The sequence below is a fragment of the Neoarius graeffei genome, chromosome 22 (assembly GCF_027579695.1).
Source record: "Neoarius graeffei isolate fNeoGra1 chromosome 22, fNeoGra1.pri, whole genome shotgun sequence".
In the NCBI taxonomy this organism is placed as follows: Eukaryota; Metazoa; Chordata; class Actinopteri; order Siluriformes; family Ariidae; genus Neoarius; species Neoarius graeffei.
Genome location: NC_083590.1, coordinates 38,394,034 through 38,409,955, shown reverse-complemented (window position 1 = coordinate 38,409,955; position 15,922 = coordinate 38,394,034). Strand labels below are relative to the sequence as shown.

Genomic DNA, 15,922 nt, shown 5'->3' with positions numbered 1-15,922 from the left:
GGTCTTACTGCATTCTGACTCGTAAATTGGAGACGAGGACTCAGATTTTCTCTTTATTTTTTGTAACATGCATAATAATTTGCCATAAGATATTTATATCTACATTAATTTTGTACTAATTTTGTGCAAGAGTGTCACACCTGTGCGCCTTGGCACATGCATCAGATAGACTCTCGGGTGTGGTCCAGACAGCACACATGTCAAGTGGACTCTTGCGCACATCATAAACGACTCGCACTTACACAGGATTAAAGCACAATCATCACGCCGATATAAAAACTGTGAAACCGCACTTACTTTGCGAAGTATTGAGTTGTGTTGCTGACACATTACCGAGCCTTATTTCCTTGTTTGGTTTCCTGATCCCTGATTTCCTGTTTCTCGTCTTTGATTCTGCTGAGTCTACGATAGCCTGTTTGTGCCTCGCTCGACCTATTGCCTGTTTCACCGTTTTACGATTTTTTCCTGCCATTCTGGATTGTTTATCTGTCTTCACTTGTATTAATAAACACACCTTCTGCACTTACATCCGTCTCCCAACCATCTCTGACAGAATACTTCACACTCCCTGACAGAGAGAAGCACATTCACCTGTTCATATGTCATGTTCAGGAACAAACTAATGTTAATGGCGCTAAAACAGCCACCATCACATGGTGCTGTTGGAGTCTTGTTCTTGGATTCAACTCGGATCAATAGTGGACTCAACTCGAAACTTTTTTAATGATTTGGACTTGAACACTGGGGACTCGGACTAGACTCGAGGTTTAGCGACTTGACTACAACACTGCTACATTAATTTTATACTAATTTTGTGCAAGAGAATGCACATTCATCTGTTCATACATCATGTTCAGGAACAAAATAAGTTAATGATGCTAAAATGCCTGGAGAGAAGCCCCTAGGATTGTCCACTTTGCTTATACAGACTTCTCGTGCAGTGGGAAAAAATGCACTGCTATGTGTTCCAGATGTAGAAGAACTACCAAGGAGACGATGGGGACAACCTCGAACTTCAATCGTCATTTGTCGAGACTCCACCTAGAGAAGGAAGGGACATGCTGTGTTCATTGCCCTGTTGATAGTGGGCGGGGCTTGCTGAGTGATGAACAAGCTTTTTATCTGTAGCTTATTAACTAAGGCTACATCCAAACGACAACGGCAACAAGATTTTTTTTTTTTAAATATCGCGTCCACATGGGCAACGGATCAGTAAAATATCAGGTATATATGGCAACGCAACGCTTGCTGAAAACGATGCAATACACATGCCACACCTCTACGTGCGCTGTAAGACTGTCCCATCAGAGACACCAGAACAATAGAAGAAGTAGGACGCATGCGCATAAACCCCTTCTTCTACCCGGCGTGAAGCACTCTCAGGAACAAACACACAACAAGAAGAAGAAGATGGCTGCGACTACACGAGGAAATCGTGCCTTCTGTGTGTACAAATTAGTTTTATTAGTGTGCACAGTTTTATATAACTTAATTTTCTTATTGTGTGTGAACATTTTGAAAAGCAGTCTTATCCAATAAAAAAAGAAATTCAAGAAATGGTTCAGTTACTTGTTTATTTAAAAGAAAAGCTGTATACAAAAGTGAATGCAATGCAGTGGCTCATAGAAAACAGCGAGAGTGCTGCTTGTTCTAGTCATGTGGTTGTGACGTCATCGTAAACAAATCCGTTCTACTCATCCAGACGACTTCGCAACGGCGCCGTTGCCAGATCTTTCCACCCTGGAACCCGTTCTCAAAAAATTTCGTTTTGGGGCACCCAAAACGCCGGTGCCGTGTGGACGCCAGGCCGAAACGATAAACAATTTTATCAGATTCACCTGAATCCATTGCCGTGTGGACAGGGCCTAAAATGGGGCAGTCGAGCAGTAACGTTAGCCCAACACAGTAGCAGAGATGCTTTCACATAAAGGCAGCAACAGCCACCATCAAATGGTGTGGTTGGAGTCTTGTTCTCAGACTCGACTACAACACTGCACGGAAAACATGCAAACTCCACACAGAAAGGCCCCTGCTGGCCACTGGTCTCGAACCCAGAACCTTCTTGCTGTGAGGCAACTGTACTGCCCCTGAGAGTAACATATTTTTGTTATTTAACACTTCCATCTTGATACACTAAAGGTGAACATAATATCGTGTGATACTCATTAGCCATTTTTTACATTTGAGGGTTTTTTTTTTTTTATTGTTTGCATTCTTGTATGCCCGAAGGCATTGGGCCTGTCTGAGACTTGGGATAAGCACCCTACCCACTCACCCCTCTGAAGTTGCTCGCTGCCTGCAAATAGATGAGATAACTCTTGCTCGGGTCCAGGGGAGTGTTCCAGTAACCATTGTAGGTGTGGTTGTCCCCCACGGTGAATGGCGTGGCTGCGAGAAGGCTGCTGGGAGGAAGCTCGGCCGTGTAGTAGTGAGGAGGAACGCCTCCTACTCTGCCCTGACTCTCTCCCTGAGATGAGGGCGAAGGAAAGCAGTCGTGATGACCAAGCTCTCTCCTTTTCACTTGCCGTGAGCCATCCTCCTCCACCACCACCACATGGTAAGCACTGCAGATATGACATGATGTGGGATATGATGAGTTTGGTCTCATGGTTTTAGCCTCCAACACGAATGAGCACTAGGCTGGTAGGTGTTATCGTGGGCAGATATTCACATCACTTATCACTTACACGAAATGCACCTCACGCTTTTTAAGACAAGACAAGGAATAACATGAGCAATCATCTGTGAGGAAAAAAAAATCGAGGCTCTAGCATTTGTCATAAATAGAAAGCCATTATGTGTTAATGTTTCATGAAAATGTACTTTTGTTAGTGTCTCTCTATTAAAAATGCAGCACCGTGCACTATTAAAAGTGTAAACCATGCATGCATACTATGTGAATGCATGCAGTATGCACAGCCACCACAGGGCAAGCCCAGCAGTAAACAACCGAATTTACATGTTAGTGACGGAAAGCAGGTAAGAAAATCTGAAAAGTAAATATTGCGTTATTTGTTGTGATTTGTTTGGTAGGCACCTGACAGGAGCTCCTCGGGACAGAGCTGGACGCAGTAGCACAGTGATGGTGTTCTCGGATTCACTTAAAGGAGCAGGGATGTCATCATAGTCAAATGCAGGAGCTACAGGAAGAGAGAGAGAGAGACCCATAATTAGTCCTCGATATTATCAATACTTTTAGGAGGTAAAGTAACATCAATCACAGTTGAAAAAAAAAAAACAGCACAGTCTAAAAGTAAATCCATTGGACATGCATAGAAATCTTTGTCATGATGTTTTTCAAAGATGTTTACACAAGGTTTTTTTTTTTTGCCCAAATGTGTTTGTTCTTATTCAGTAAAGGCAGTCATCTTGATAATACGTAACACAAAAAGAATCTTATGAGTCATATTCAGGGTTGATTTACGGGCACATAGTGAGAGAGCTGCACAGAAATCAGATGTACTGTAACTATGTCCAGAGAGTTGAGTGGGATTTGCACATACACTACCGTTCAAAAGTTTGGGGTCACCCAGACAATTTTGTGTTTTCCATGAAAAGTCACACTTTTATTTCCCACCATAAGTTGTAAAATGAATATAAAATATAGTCAAGACATTTTTCTGGCCATTTTGAGCATTTAATCGACCCCACAAATGTGATGCTCCAGAAACTCAGGCTACATCCACACGACAATGGCAATGAGATTTTTTTTTTTAAATATCGCGTCCACATGGGCAACGGATCAGTAAAATATCAGGTACATATCGCAACACAACGCTTGCTGAAAACGATGCAATACACATGCCACACCTCTACGTGCGCTGTAAGACGGTCCCATCGAAGACACCAGAACAATAGAAGAAGTAGACGCATGCGCATAAACCCCTTCTTCTGTAGCATCAGCCACATAAAGTTTTGATTATTAATCAGTAGTGTAAAACGAAAGATGCGGAAAGAGGAATGAATGGGGGTAGATGGAAGCTGGTACGCCAACATTCTGATATCCTCCAGAATTCTTTAATGGTCCGGAATAAATTGAATGCTACACGTTGATGGATTAGTTTGTTCTTCTACGCCCTTTTTGAGGAATGTATTGTCGGACTTAAACCAACATCTGAAGAGGTGAAATCGCTCCTTTTTTTTTCCTATGTTTGCGGCCGGGATTGTTTTTGTTTTTGGAAAGCGCACGGGCGGTGCGCGGTTTGGTACTGCTTCCGCAGTGTTTGGACTAAAGACGCTGCCCTAAGGGCTATTCTCTCTCTCTCTCTCTCTCTCTCTCTCTCTCTCTCTCTCTCTCTCACTTTGCACCATTACACAATAAATATTCACAGTGAAAATATTTTGTAAGCGCGTTTCATGAACCAAGTTATAGGATTTGTTGACAACTCGCATCGAGTTCGTTACACTTCTACCCAGCGTGAAGCACTCACAGTCATGTGGTTGTGACATCATCGTAAACAAATCCGTTCTACTCATCCAGACGACTTCGCAACGGCGCCGTTGCCAGATTTTTCCACTCTGGAACCCCTTCTCAAAAGATTTCGTTTTGGGGCACCCAAAACGCCGGTGCCGTATGGACGCCAGGCCGAAACGATAAACAATTTTATCAGATTCACCTGAATCCATTGCCGTGTGGACAGGGCCTCAATCTGCTCAAAGGAAAGTCAGTTTTATAGCTTCTCTAAACAGCTAAACTGTTTTCAGCTGTGCTAACATGATTGTACAAGGGTTTTCTAATCATCCATTAGCCTTCTGAGGCAATGAGCAAACACATTGTACCATTAGAACACTGGAGTGATAGTTGCTGGAAATGGGCCTCTATACACCTATGGAGATATTGCACCAAAAACCAGACATTTGCAGCTAGAATAGTCATTTACCACATTAGCAATGTATAGAGTGGATTTCTGATTAGTTTAAAGTGATCTTCATTGAAAAGAACAGTGCTTTTCTTTCAAAAATAAGGACATTTCAAAGTGACCCCAAACTTTTGAACGGTAGTGTATGGGATGGAATTTGTCCAAAACAAAGTCGTGTCTCAATTCTGCAGGATTCTGACTTTAGACTTAAAGCCAGAATTTGCATGATAACAGTCTGCAAATGAGATATCACCAAAATATGTCATGTAAATAAACTCAAAAACACAACCAATTGAGACAAATACATCTTGTAGAATAAATGAGTAAAATAAATTCAATCTCATACAAAAAAAACCCTCCAATAAATACATAAATAAGAAATAATTGATTGACAGTATATTTTCTTTAAAGTTCATAAAAAGTTTTTATACCCCCGCTCCAAAGGAGGGGGGGTATACTGTTTTTTGTTTTTTTTTACCTCTGTCAGTCTGTCCATATCTCACTATCTCCGTTCGTCTGAAACACCCTTTTTCTTAGCAACCACAAATCACAGCCATTTGGTACTTGGTACCAAACTTCAGCTTGGGGTTATATATTTCAGGTCTGTTGCACATTGACTTCCTGTTTACCAACTGATTGCATTAACGAAACATATAGCTTGGATTTAAAAAATTTCAGAACACTTTTCTCAGCAACTACAAATCACAACTGCTTGATATTTGGTATCGAGCTTCAGCCTGGGGTTCTATACTGTGTATACCATTTTCAGGTCTTTCCCACATCGACTTACTGTTTACCGACTGAATGTATTTACGAACCATATAGCTTGGATTTAAAAAAAAATTTCATAACACTTCTCAGCAACTACAAATCACAACTGCTTGATATTTGGTATCGAGCTTCAGCTTGGGGTTCTATACTGTGTATACAATTTTCAGGTCTGTCACACGTCGACTTCCTATTTACCGACTGAATGTATTTACGAAATATATAGTGTGGATTTTGATGCTATTTTAAGAAGCAAAATGCTATTTCAAATCCCTGGAGAGAACACTGCTCTTTACTTACTTGTTTCAGGGTTAATTATTTGTTGAAGTCAACATTCATAATAAGTGTCCTATTCCTTCGATTGCTTGCATTCTGGTAGAAGCAAGAATGGGGGGATACGTAAGTGAGCAGTAGCTCACAGTTGATCTTGTTTTATATTTGTTTTTTACTCTGAATATTGATAATTTTCCTGATAGATGAAAATTACATCCAAGTTTTCATATAAAATACAGTATATTCAATGAATAGCATGTAAAAACAAATGAAGACTGTATATTATTGGAAAATGAATGTTGTCATACAACCCCGATTCCAAAAAAGTTGGGACAAATTACAAACTGTAAATAAAAATGGAATGCAATAATTTACAAATCTCAAAAACTGATATTGTATTCACAATAGAACATAGACAACATATCAAATGTCGAAAGTGAGACATTTTGAAATTTCATGCCAAATATTGGCTCATTTGAAATTTCATGACAGCAACACATCTCAAAAAAGTTGGGACAGGGGCAATAAGAGGCTGGAAAAGTTAAAGGTACAAAAAAGGAACAGCTGGAGGACCAAATTGCAACTCATTAGGTCAATTGGCAATAGGTCATTAACATGACTGGGTATAAAAAGAACATCTTGGAGTGGCAGCGGCTCTCAGAAGTAAAGATGGGAAGAGGATCACCAATCCCCCTAATTCTGCGCCGACAAATAGTGGAGCAATATCAGAAAGGAGTTCGACAGTGTAAAATTGCAAAGAGTTTGAACATATCATCATCTACAGTGCATAATATCATCAAAAGATTCAGAGAATCTGGAAGAATATCTGTGCGTAAGGGTCAAGGCCGAAAAACCATACTGGGTGCCCATGATCTTCGGGCCCTTAGACGGCACTGCATCACATACTGTACAGGCATGCTTCTGTATTGGAAATCACAAAATGGGCTCAGGAATATTTCCAGAGAACATTATCTGTGAACACAATTCACCGTGCCATCCGCCGTTGCCAGCTAAAACTCTATAGTTCAAAGAAGAAGCCGTATCTAAACATGATCCAGAAGCAGACATCTTCTCTGGGCCAAAGTTCATTTAAAATGGACTGCGGCAAAGTGGAAAACTGTTCTGTGGTCAGACGAATCAAAATGTGAAGTTCTTTATGGAAATCAGGGACGCCGTGTCATTCGGACTAAAGAGGAGAAGGACGACCCAAGTTGTTATCAGCGCTCAGTTCAGAAGCCTGCATCTCTGATGGTATGGGGTTGCATTAGTGCGTGTGGCATGGGCAGCTTACACATCTGGAAAGACACCATCAGTGCTGAAAGGTATATCCAGGTTCTAGAGCAACATATGCTCCCATCCAGACGACGTCTCTTTCAGGGAAGACCTTGCATTTTCCAACATGACAATGCCAAACCACATACTGCATCAATTACAGCATCATGGCTGCGTAGAAGAAGGGTCCGGGTACTGAACTGGCCAGCCTGCAGTCCAGATCTTTCACCCATAGAAAACATTTGGCGCATCATAAAACGGAAGATACGACAAAAAAGACCTAAGACAGTTGAACAACTAGAATCCTACATTAGACAAGAATGGGTTAACATTCCTATCCCTAAACTTGAGCAACTTGTCTCCTCAGTCCCCAGACGTTTACAGACTGTTGTAAAGAGAAAAGGGGATGTCTCACAGTGGTAAACATTGCCTTGTCCCAACTTTTTTGAGATGTGGTGTTGTCATGAAATTTAAAATCACCTAATTTTTCTCTTTAAATGATACATTTTCTCAGTTTAAACATTTGATATGTCATCTATGTTCTATTCTGAATAAAATATGGAATTTTGAAACGTCCACATCATTGCATTCCATTTTTATTTACAATTTGTACTTTGCCCCAACTTTTTTGGAATTGGGGTTGTACATAAATACCTGTCAAAAGTTTGTACACCCCTACTCATTCAGAGGTTTTTCTGTGTTTGGACTCTTTTCTACATTGTAGAACAATCCTGAAGACAGCAAAACTGTGAAATAACATCTGAAACATATATGGAATTATGTGGTACAGTCCAAAGACATGCAGGTTAGGTTAACTGGTGGCTCTAAATTGACCGTAGGTGTGAATGTGAGTGTGAATGGTTGTCTGTGTCTATGTGTCAGCCCTGTGATGACCTGGCGACTTGTCCAGGGTGTACCCCGCCTTTCACCCGTAGTCAGCTGGGATAGGCTCCAGCTTGCCTGCGACCCTGTAGAAGGATAAAGCGGCAAGAGATAATGAGATGAGATGAGATGAGATGAGATGTGGTAAACAAAAAAGTGTTTCATATTTTAGATTCTTCAAAGTATCCAGCGTTTACCTTGATGACACTTTGCACACTATTAGCATTATCTTAAAGTGAATTTAATGTCCCTAAACTGCACTTTTTTGCTTGTACAAAGCAACAATCATTATGTTGATTGATCGTGTGTTTTTGAACCATAGCTGATCCAAAAGGCCATAAATTAATGGAAAATCAGTAAATCGGCTGATTTTCACAGAATCTGCTGAGACTGAACCGGAAGATCCCAAAAGGGTGTAACAAAGATCCAGGTATCAATTTCGTTCATGTGTGTAGCACTGGTTAGATCAGTCTCAATATGGAATCACATTTTGGAGAGAATTCTAATCGTGATTCTTATGGACCCTTTTCACGTGACGTCACGACAAACGCGGCCGCCATTTTGGACGTGTACTACCAGTAGTTTACCACAGCCAACAATGAGGAACGGCAGCAAAGAAAGTTTTTACTTTCAGCAAGACTTCCACCATGCCACTATATTGTTGTGCACCTGGATGTAGTAACCATCAACAAACAAGGCAAGGTTTATCATTTTATCAGAGCCTGACGGAGAAGATGGATAGCGGCCATTAACAGATTGGCAGCCCTCGACATACCAACGCTTATGTAGTGACCACTTTGTTGGAGGTAAGACGAATAAAATTAGCCAGAAAAGGCATTACATTGCTGTTAACATTCTGTGGCGGCGAGTGTGTAACCAAATAGGTTAAAATAACCCATTGTAACCTCTTTGCTCTTCTGTAGTAGCTATTGTTGACTAGCTAATGTCAACAACATCATAGCTGGTATGTTACTGTAGCAATGTTTACGTTCAGTCATTTGGATGACTGTTAAAACCTTTCAGTCTCAAGTTTTTCCTTTACTGTATTTACTAGTTTACTGTAATTATGATCCGGCAGCTATTTACACCGGATCCAGTGTAAATAGCTGCCGGAGCCAACGTCCGAGGTTCCGGAGCGCGCTCCGGCTTGCTCCCCCTCAAATTAAGCAGCTGCTTAATTTGAGGGGGAGCAAGCCGGAGCGCGCGGCTTAATTTGAGGGGGAGCAAGCCAGAGCGCGCTGCTTAATTTGAGGGGGAGCAAGCCAGAGCACGCTGCTTAATTTGAGGGGGAGCAAGCCGGAGCGTGCTGCTTAATTTGAGGGGGAGCAAGCCGGAGCGCGCTGCTTAATTTGAGGGGGAGCAAGCCGGAGCGCGCTGCTTAATTTGAGGGGGAGCAAGCCAGAGCGCGCTGCTTAATTTGAGGGGGAGCAAGCCGGAGTGCCCTCTGGAACCTCGGCCGGAGCACTCCTAGAGCAAGCCGGAGCGCGCTCCGGAACCTCGGATGGAGCACTCCTGGAGCAAGCCGGAGCGCGCTCCGGAACCTCGGACGTTGGCGTGTATGTGTATGGCGATGGGTTTTTAACGACATAGGTATACAGATCATGTGGGCCGAAGTCAGGTAAAGACGAGGGCTTCATGTACTTCCATACGTCAGTGAACAATCCTGATGGAAGCAGGTAAACGTCGTTCTCTAAGCCTGCTAACCTCAATTTTTGCAAATACCTCTCCCTTTGCTCGCCCTGTAAATGCCCTACGTCGCTGGATAGTGAAGGTGTTTTCTGCATCTCGCTCCTTTTTCTTTTATGTTTTTCGTTTGTCACCTTCCTCGCATTCAAACTGATTCGAGCCAAAGTCCACTACATGTCCAAAATGGCGGTCACGTTTACGAAGGTCACGTGACTGAAAAGGGTCTATACGTATGTCAGATGAAGGGGCAGATGATTATCAAGGATATTCCAGAGTAAATGGTTCTTTTCGAGTCCCCAAGATGAGAAACAGATGCCAGTTCAGTCAGTTCACGACAGTCCCGCTCACCACCGATGGTGCACCACCAGCCAGAGAGAACTGGAAACACAGATTGTTTTGTGGATTTTTATTCTCAGCTGGCCGCTACAAAATATAGGGAAAATGTTTACATGTACCTCAATAAATGCAGAAATATAATCTTTAAAACGTACACTTATTCAGTGTAATGATTGAAAGAAAATATGGCGATAATAGGGGAATCGATGAACTGTCCAAACGTCAGATCAAATGTCATTTATTAAATAAATGGGTTTCTTTTTTGCTCCAGTAATTCCCATGTGGTCGTTCTGGTGGTGATGAACACTTGATGAATCAGATTTATTATTAGTAGGCAACATGAAACGTGCCCGCTTCGTTTGCACAAACTTCACCCACTGTCGCTTTAGATTAGTGTCGTTTCTCAGAAATTCATGAACTGAATGTTCTGTTGTATATGGATTTGAACATCCAAACACAACTCAGCGCTTTCCCATCATTATTTTTGTAAGATTCCATCAACAATACCCAATTTCAGCGAGTAAACAAGCACGGAGTCAGATGAGCCAAAATGACCCAGATAACTGGGGTTCTACGCATGACGGCATATGAGATTAGCCCTGAGGCAAGGCTGCCTTTTTTCCAGAATCTGGACGCCGCAATTTATCAATAGGTTTGTGTTTGATGATAAAATAAATAATTACTATTATTTCCCCCCCTGCTTTATTAATTCATTTTGGTCATTACTAATGATATATATTCATTTTAAAGCATTACAATAAGGCATTACATACACTTTAACCAGCTTCATGAGGTTGTCACCTGGAATGCTTTTCAATTAATGGGTGTCCTTCATCAAAAGTTAATTAGTGGATGAGTTTATTTCCTTCTTAATGTGTTTGAGATCAAACAGTAAATAATAGTAACAATAATAATAATAATACAGTAAATAGCCCTGTTCCACAACTGTAATAATCCATATTATGTTTAATAACCATTCAACTACGGTAAGTAAAGAGAAACGACATCCATCATTACTTTAAGACATGAAGTGACTTTTAAATAATAAAAATCAAGAAGAACATTGAATTCGAAGGTGTGTCCAAACTTTTGATACTGTATGCATATATTTGGGACAGCTAATCGTAAATAACTGATCCATGCATTGTGCCTGCAGTAGTTGGAAAATGCTTTAAAGAAAATTTTTAAAATTTGCATGTCAAAATAAAAGTCCATTTGAAAGATAGACCCTGTGTCCGAAATCACTCACTACTCACTATATAGAGGATTTCGGCCTACGTCATTGTTTCCATAGCGACGATATTTATGCCGCCATTTTGACGGTCACAAATATGGCGACTACCGGTAGCGATACACTGTTGATCATGACGAAGTCTCATTGTCGAGTATTTTATCCGGCCTAGATGACGCGAGTAAGAAGTGATATCACCAGAAAATCAGTGATGCTGGTGTACGTGATCCGTACACGTTACCAGGCTATCTTTTTCTGGCTTTGCAGCGCTGCAGCACGGGTGATCTTCCTGACCTGCAGTCAGGCGTGTGGGAAATTCCAGGGAAAAAACATAAAAGAAAAAGGAGCGAGATGCAGAAAACACCTTCGCTATCCAGCGACGTAGGGCATTTACAGGGCAAGCAGAGGGAGAGGTATTTGCAAAAATTGAGGTTAGCAGGCTTAGAGAACGACGTTTACCTGCTTCCACCAGGATTGTTCACTGATGTACGGAAGTACACCAAGCCCTCGTCTTTACCTGACTTCGGCCCACATGATCTGTATACCTATGTCATTAAAAACCAGGCTGGGTAACATGCCTACATCAGCGGGTCGTCCCTGGAGCGGGTGGTCGCCATCTTATTACAGCTAAGGTTTGTTCACATTTTCATTTACTTTCGGTCCTCAGGATAAACAAAATGTTATTAAATGTCATTGAAATAACTTCTTAGTCTGTTGAGACATGGCCCGTTATAAATTTGCTGTTACCAGGCAATGACCAAGAACTGTATTATTAGTGTCGGTGTAGTTGTAGCAGTGTACTAGCAGCTAGCTGTTAGCACTAGCTAATGCCAACAACATAGTAGCTAGTATGTTACTGTAGCAATGTTTACGTTCAGTCATTTGGATGATTGTTAAAACCTTTCAGTCTCAAGTTTTTCCTTTACTGTATTTACTAGTTTACTGAGCTAGTGCGCTCGGGCAGGCTGGGAGCGAGCGCGCTAGCTCGGGCATGCTGGGAGCAAGCGCGCTAGCTCAGTAAACTAGTAAATACAGTAAAGGAAAAACTTGAGACTGAAAGGTTTTAACAGTCATCCAAATGACTGAACGTAAACATTGCTACAGTAACATACCAGCTACTATGTTGTTGACATTAGCTAGCTTGACCTTCAAAATGGCGGACACCGGGGCGTCACGTGACCTGTGACGTCACATCGAAATCCTCTATAATGGACTATATAGTGAGTCTGCCATTTTGTAGTGCTGTCCGAATGTATAGTGAGAATTATTACACTCTATATCATGGACTCATAGTATCCCGCAATGCATCATGAAAAGTAGTGTACAACTGATGGGCACTAACCAAGCAATATATCCCATCATGCATTGCAGTTGTGCTGGAAGAAAAAAAATAGCGTGTTGGGGTGAATGGATGAAGGAAGAATTATAAACGGACATTCAAGGACAATTAAAAATAGTAAGAGAATAGAAAAAAGCTAAAATAGAATAAGACATAAAATCCAAGAATAAACATTAGAGTGCAGAGCGAGGAATTAATCAAAAGCCTCAAATTTGATTGAAAAAAAGGAAGCGGCAAAGGAGAAAAAGTATTCAGCCTTGATTTAAAAGAACTGAAAGATGCAGCAGACACAAAGTACTTTGTATTTATTAATGTGGGAAATACGCTCGGTATAATATGGATTTATCACAAAAATAGATATATTTATTATTTTGAAAACCCACCAGCCGACTGATCTGGCATGTTTTAATTGTGTGACAGTAATGACGTAAATAACCGTGTGGTGGAGTAGTGTCTGAAAGTGGTGGGGTTTTTTAAAATTATTATTATCTCATCTCATCTCATTATCTGTAGCCGCTTTATCCTGTTCTACAGGGTCGCAGGCAAGCTGGAGCCTATCCCAGCTGACTATGGGTGAAAGGCGGGGTACACCCTGGACAAGTCGCCAGGTCATCACAGGGCTGACACATAGACACAGACAACCATTCACACTCACATTCACACCTACGGTCAATTTAGAGCCACCAGTTAACCTAACCTGCATGTCTTTGGACTGTGGGGGAAAACGGAGCACCCGGAGGAAACCCACGCGGACACGGGGAGAACATACAAACTCCACACAGAAAGGCCCTCGCCGGCCACGGGGCTCGAACCCGGACCTTCTTGCTGTGAGGCGACAGCGCTAACCACTACACCACCGTTATTATTATTATTATTTTATTTTACCAATTAGCTCACTGTATAGTCCTTTATATAGACTTCCCTAGATAGTGAGTAAGGAGTAGTGAATGAGTGAGTGATTTCAGACACAACCAGAGTTTTTCACATGGGTATTTGGGTGGAATAGTTTGTGTTGAAAGCCTAGTTATAAGATACAGTATTAGACCATGGGCCAACGTAGATTATTGTGGTAAAGTGCCTCATAAATAACGTGAAGAGTATATCTCTACATGATAAAAAAGATCAATGTTTTTTTGCTATAAAATGAAAATGTTCTACTAAAAATACACTTTTGCTAGTTAGTAAATTGAACTTGAAAGTGGTCGATTTCGTTTACGGTTGCCATAGCGATGGCTTAGGCCAATCAAATTGCGCCTAAGCCATCAGCTCGGTACATCCAAGATGGCAGCGCCCAACTCTGGGTGTGCGTGCCATGTTATCAACTTGGACAACGAGCCCATCATATCCTTTTCGGATATCTCATGGAAAAAATTATCCGAATGTATGGATACTTGGGCAGCTCTAGATGGCCCTGAAAAATTGTTAGCAGTCAATTTCGACAGCCTTTCACGTACCAGTGCTGGCTATCATCGCCGCTGTTACCAAAAGTTTACCGACAAGAGACGACTTGAACAAGCAATAAGAAGATGAGAAAAAGGCTGCTCGCGGACAACAATACAAGATCATGAAGCTCCCATGCCTTCTCCTCCGAAACTATTAAGATCGGTATTAAAATCATCAGCCGAGAGACGCTCAAAACACGTTCTACCACACGAATGCATAATCTGTTGTAAAAACAAAACTACTCTGGACAAAACAAGTCGAAAATGGAAGAAAGAAAAGTTGGTAACGTGTGAGACCGACGCTGCAAAACTTTTGCAGGCGGCCAAACTGAAGAAAGACAAAAGAATATTAATACAGGTAAATATTTTTTTGTCATCATCGAGTCATTCCACGCCTATACATATGCAATAAGTCTTTGAAAATGAGTTCAAATATCAGTTTTAATATGAATGTACAAAGGATTTAATCATGCAAATCCCTGTGTTAGGGATCAGTGTTTTGTACATCATTGAACTTTGAGCATGGTTTCATTTAAACTGGTTCAAAATTTGTAAGTGTTAATAATGTTTTATATTGCAGTGTAATTTAAAATGTAAAACATAATTAACTGTTTCAAGAAAAACAGTTGTAGTTGTTCATTATCACTGTATGTTTTGTAAATATGAGACGATTTCTTTCCATACTGATGGAGTACCTTTTCTCATCAATTTCATTTTTACACAGACGTTATTCATTTTTAAATCTATTTTTTTGCATAGTGAAAGGCAGTTGTGAGGAGAACATTTTATTTTTAGAAAGAGGAAGGTCTGCTGATTAAATTGATATATAGATATTGTAGTCACCAAAAAAATGAGGCCATTGAAAAATTTAGGCACAAATACAGATTCGGCCCACGGTCTATATGTGATATACATAAATAAAAATAGTGTTCCCCATATACTGCTTTCTTTAATTCAGGCTTTAAAATGTAAAACGATATTGTTTAAATTTTCATTTAATTGTAACATTGCTGTTTTAATGTAATAACTTCAGATTTTGTCTCACTGGTTTGAAAGTTAAGATAAGAATATGTTAAAACAAGGTTTGAAAAAAAAAGATTGTAATAAATTGAAATTTGTCTCATCTCAGGTGTACAGGTGGAATGAAACACAAAGTTTACACACTGAAGATTTCATTTCATTTGAGTTACTTCTCAGTACAAGTGCAGTAACAGTTCTTTCAATCTTTTATCCATCCATCCATTATCTATAGCCGCTTATCCTGTTCTACAGGGTCGCAGGCAAGCTGGAGCCTATCCCAGCTGACTATGGGCGAGAGGCGGGGTACACCCTGGACAAGTCGGCAGGTCATCACAGGGCTGACACATAGACACAGACAACCATTCACACTCACATTCACACCTACGGTCAATTTAGAGCATTTCAATCTTTATATCATCATTTAAACTTTTGGTTGCTAGAGCTACAAATCAACAGATTGTCTGTGATGGACAATAAAGCAGCATTAGACTGTTCCTCAGTACTGTTGATACCTTGTAGATGTGGAAGAAATAAAAAAAAATACTTCTTTCCACCACTGACACACCAGATCATATGAAGAGTTTGGTTCCAAAATGCGATAAACGCCAAATTTGAAAAATTGAAACTCCCGCCATCAAACCATCAGCAGTTATCATATCTTACTCGTACCATACTCAGTTTTCACCAAAACACGATATCTGCCATTGATTTACAGACTGCATTACGGCCTTTCATTCCAAAACGCAACAAGCGCCATCACCGATCTTTCTCAAAACCAGACATATCCATTTGGTCAATCAGAGGCCGCCATTGG

The 15,922-nt window shown here is 40.8% G+C and overlaps 1 protein-coding gene across 1 annotated transcript in view; it reads right to left on the bottom strand.

Moving 5' to 3' along the window:
- Positions 1-15,922, bottom strand: part of ptprua (protein tyrosine phosphatase receptor type Ua) — a 489,507-nt gene that overhangs the window by 165,795 nt on the left and 307,790 nt on the right. Inside the window, exons 9-10 of the mRNA XM_060904791.1 lie at positions 3,038-3,140; positions 2,276-2,564 (exon numbers count right to left, since the gene is read on the bottom strand). Coding sequence (XP_060760774.1) covers positions 2,276-2,564; positions 3,038-3,140 — 392 coding nt within the window. The remainder of the gene's footprint in view (positions 1-2,275; positions 2,565-3,037; positions 3,141-15,922) is intronic.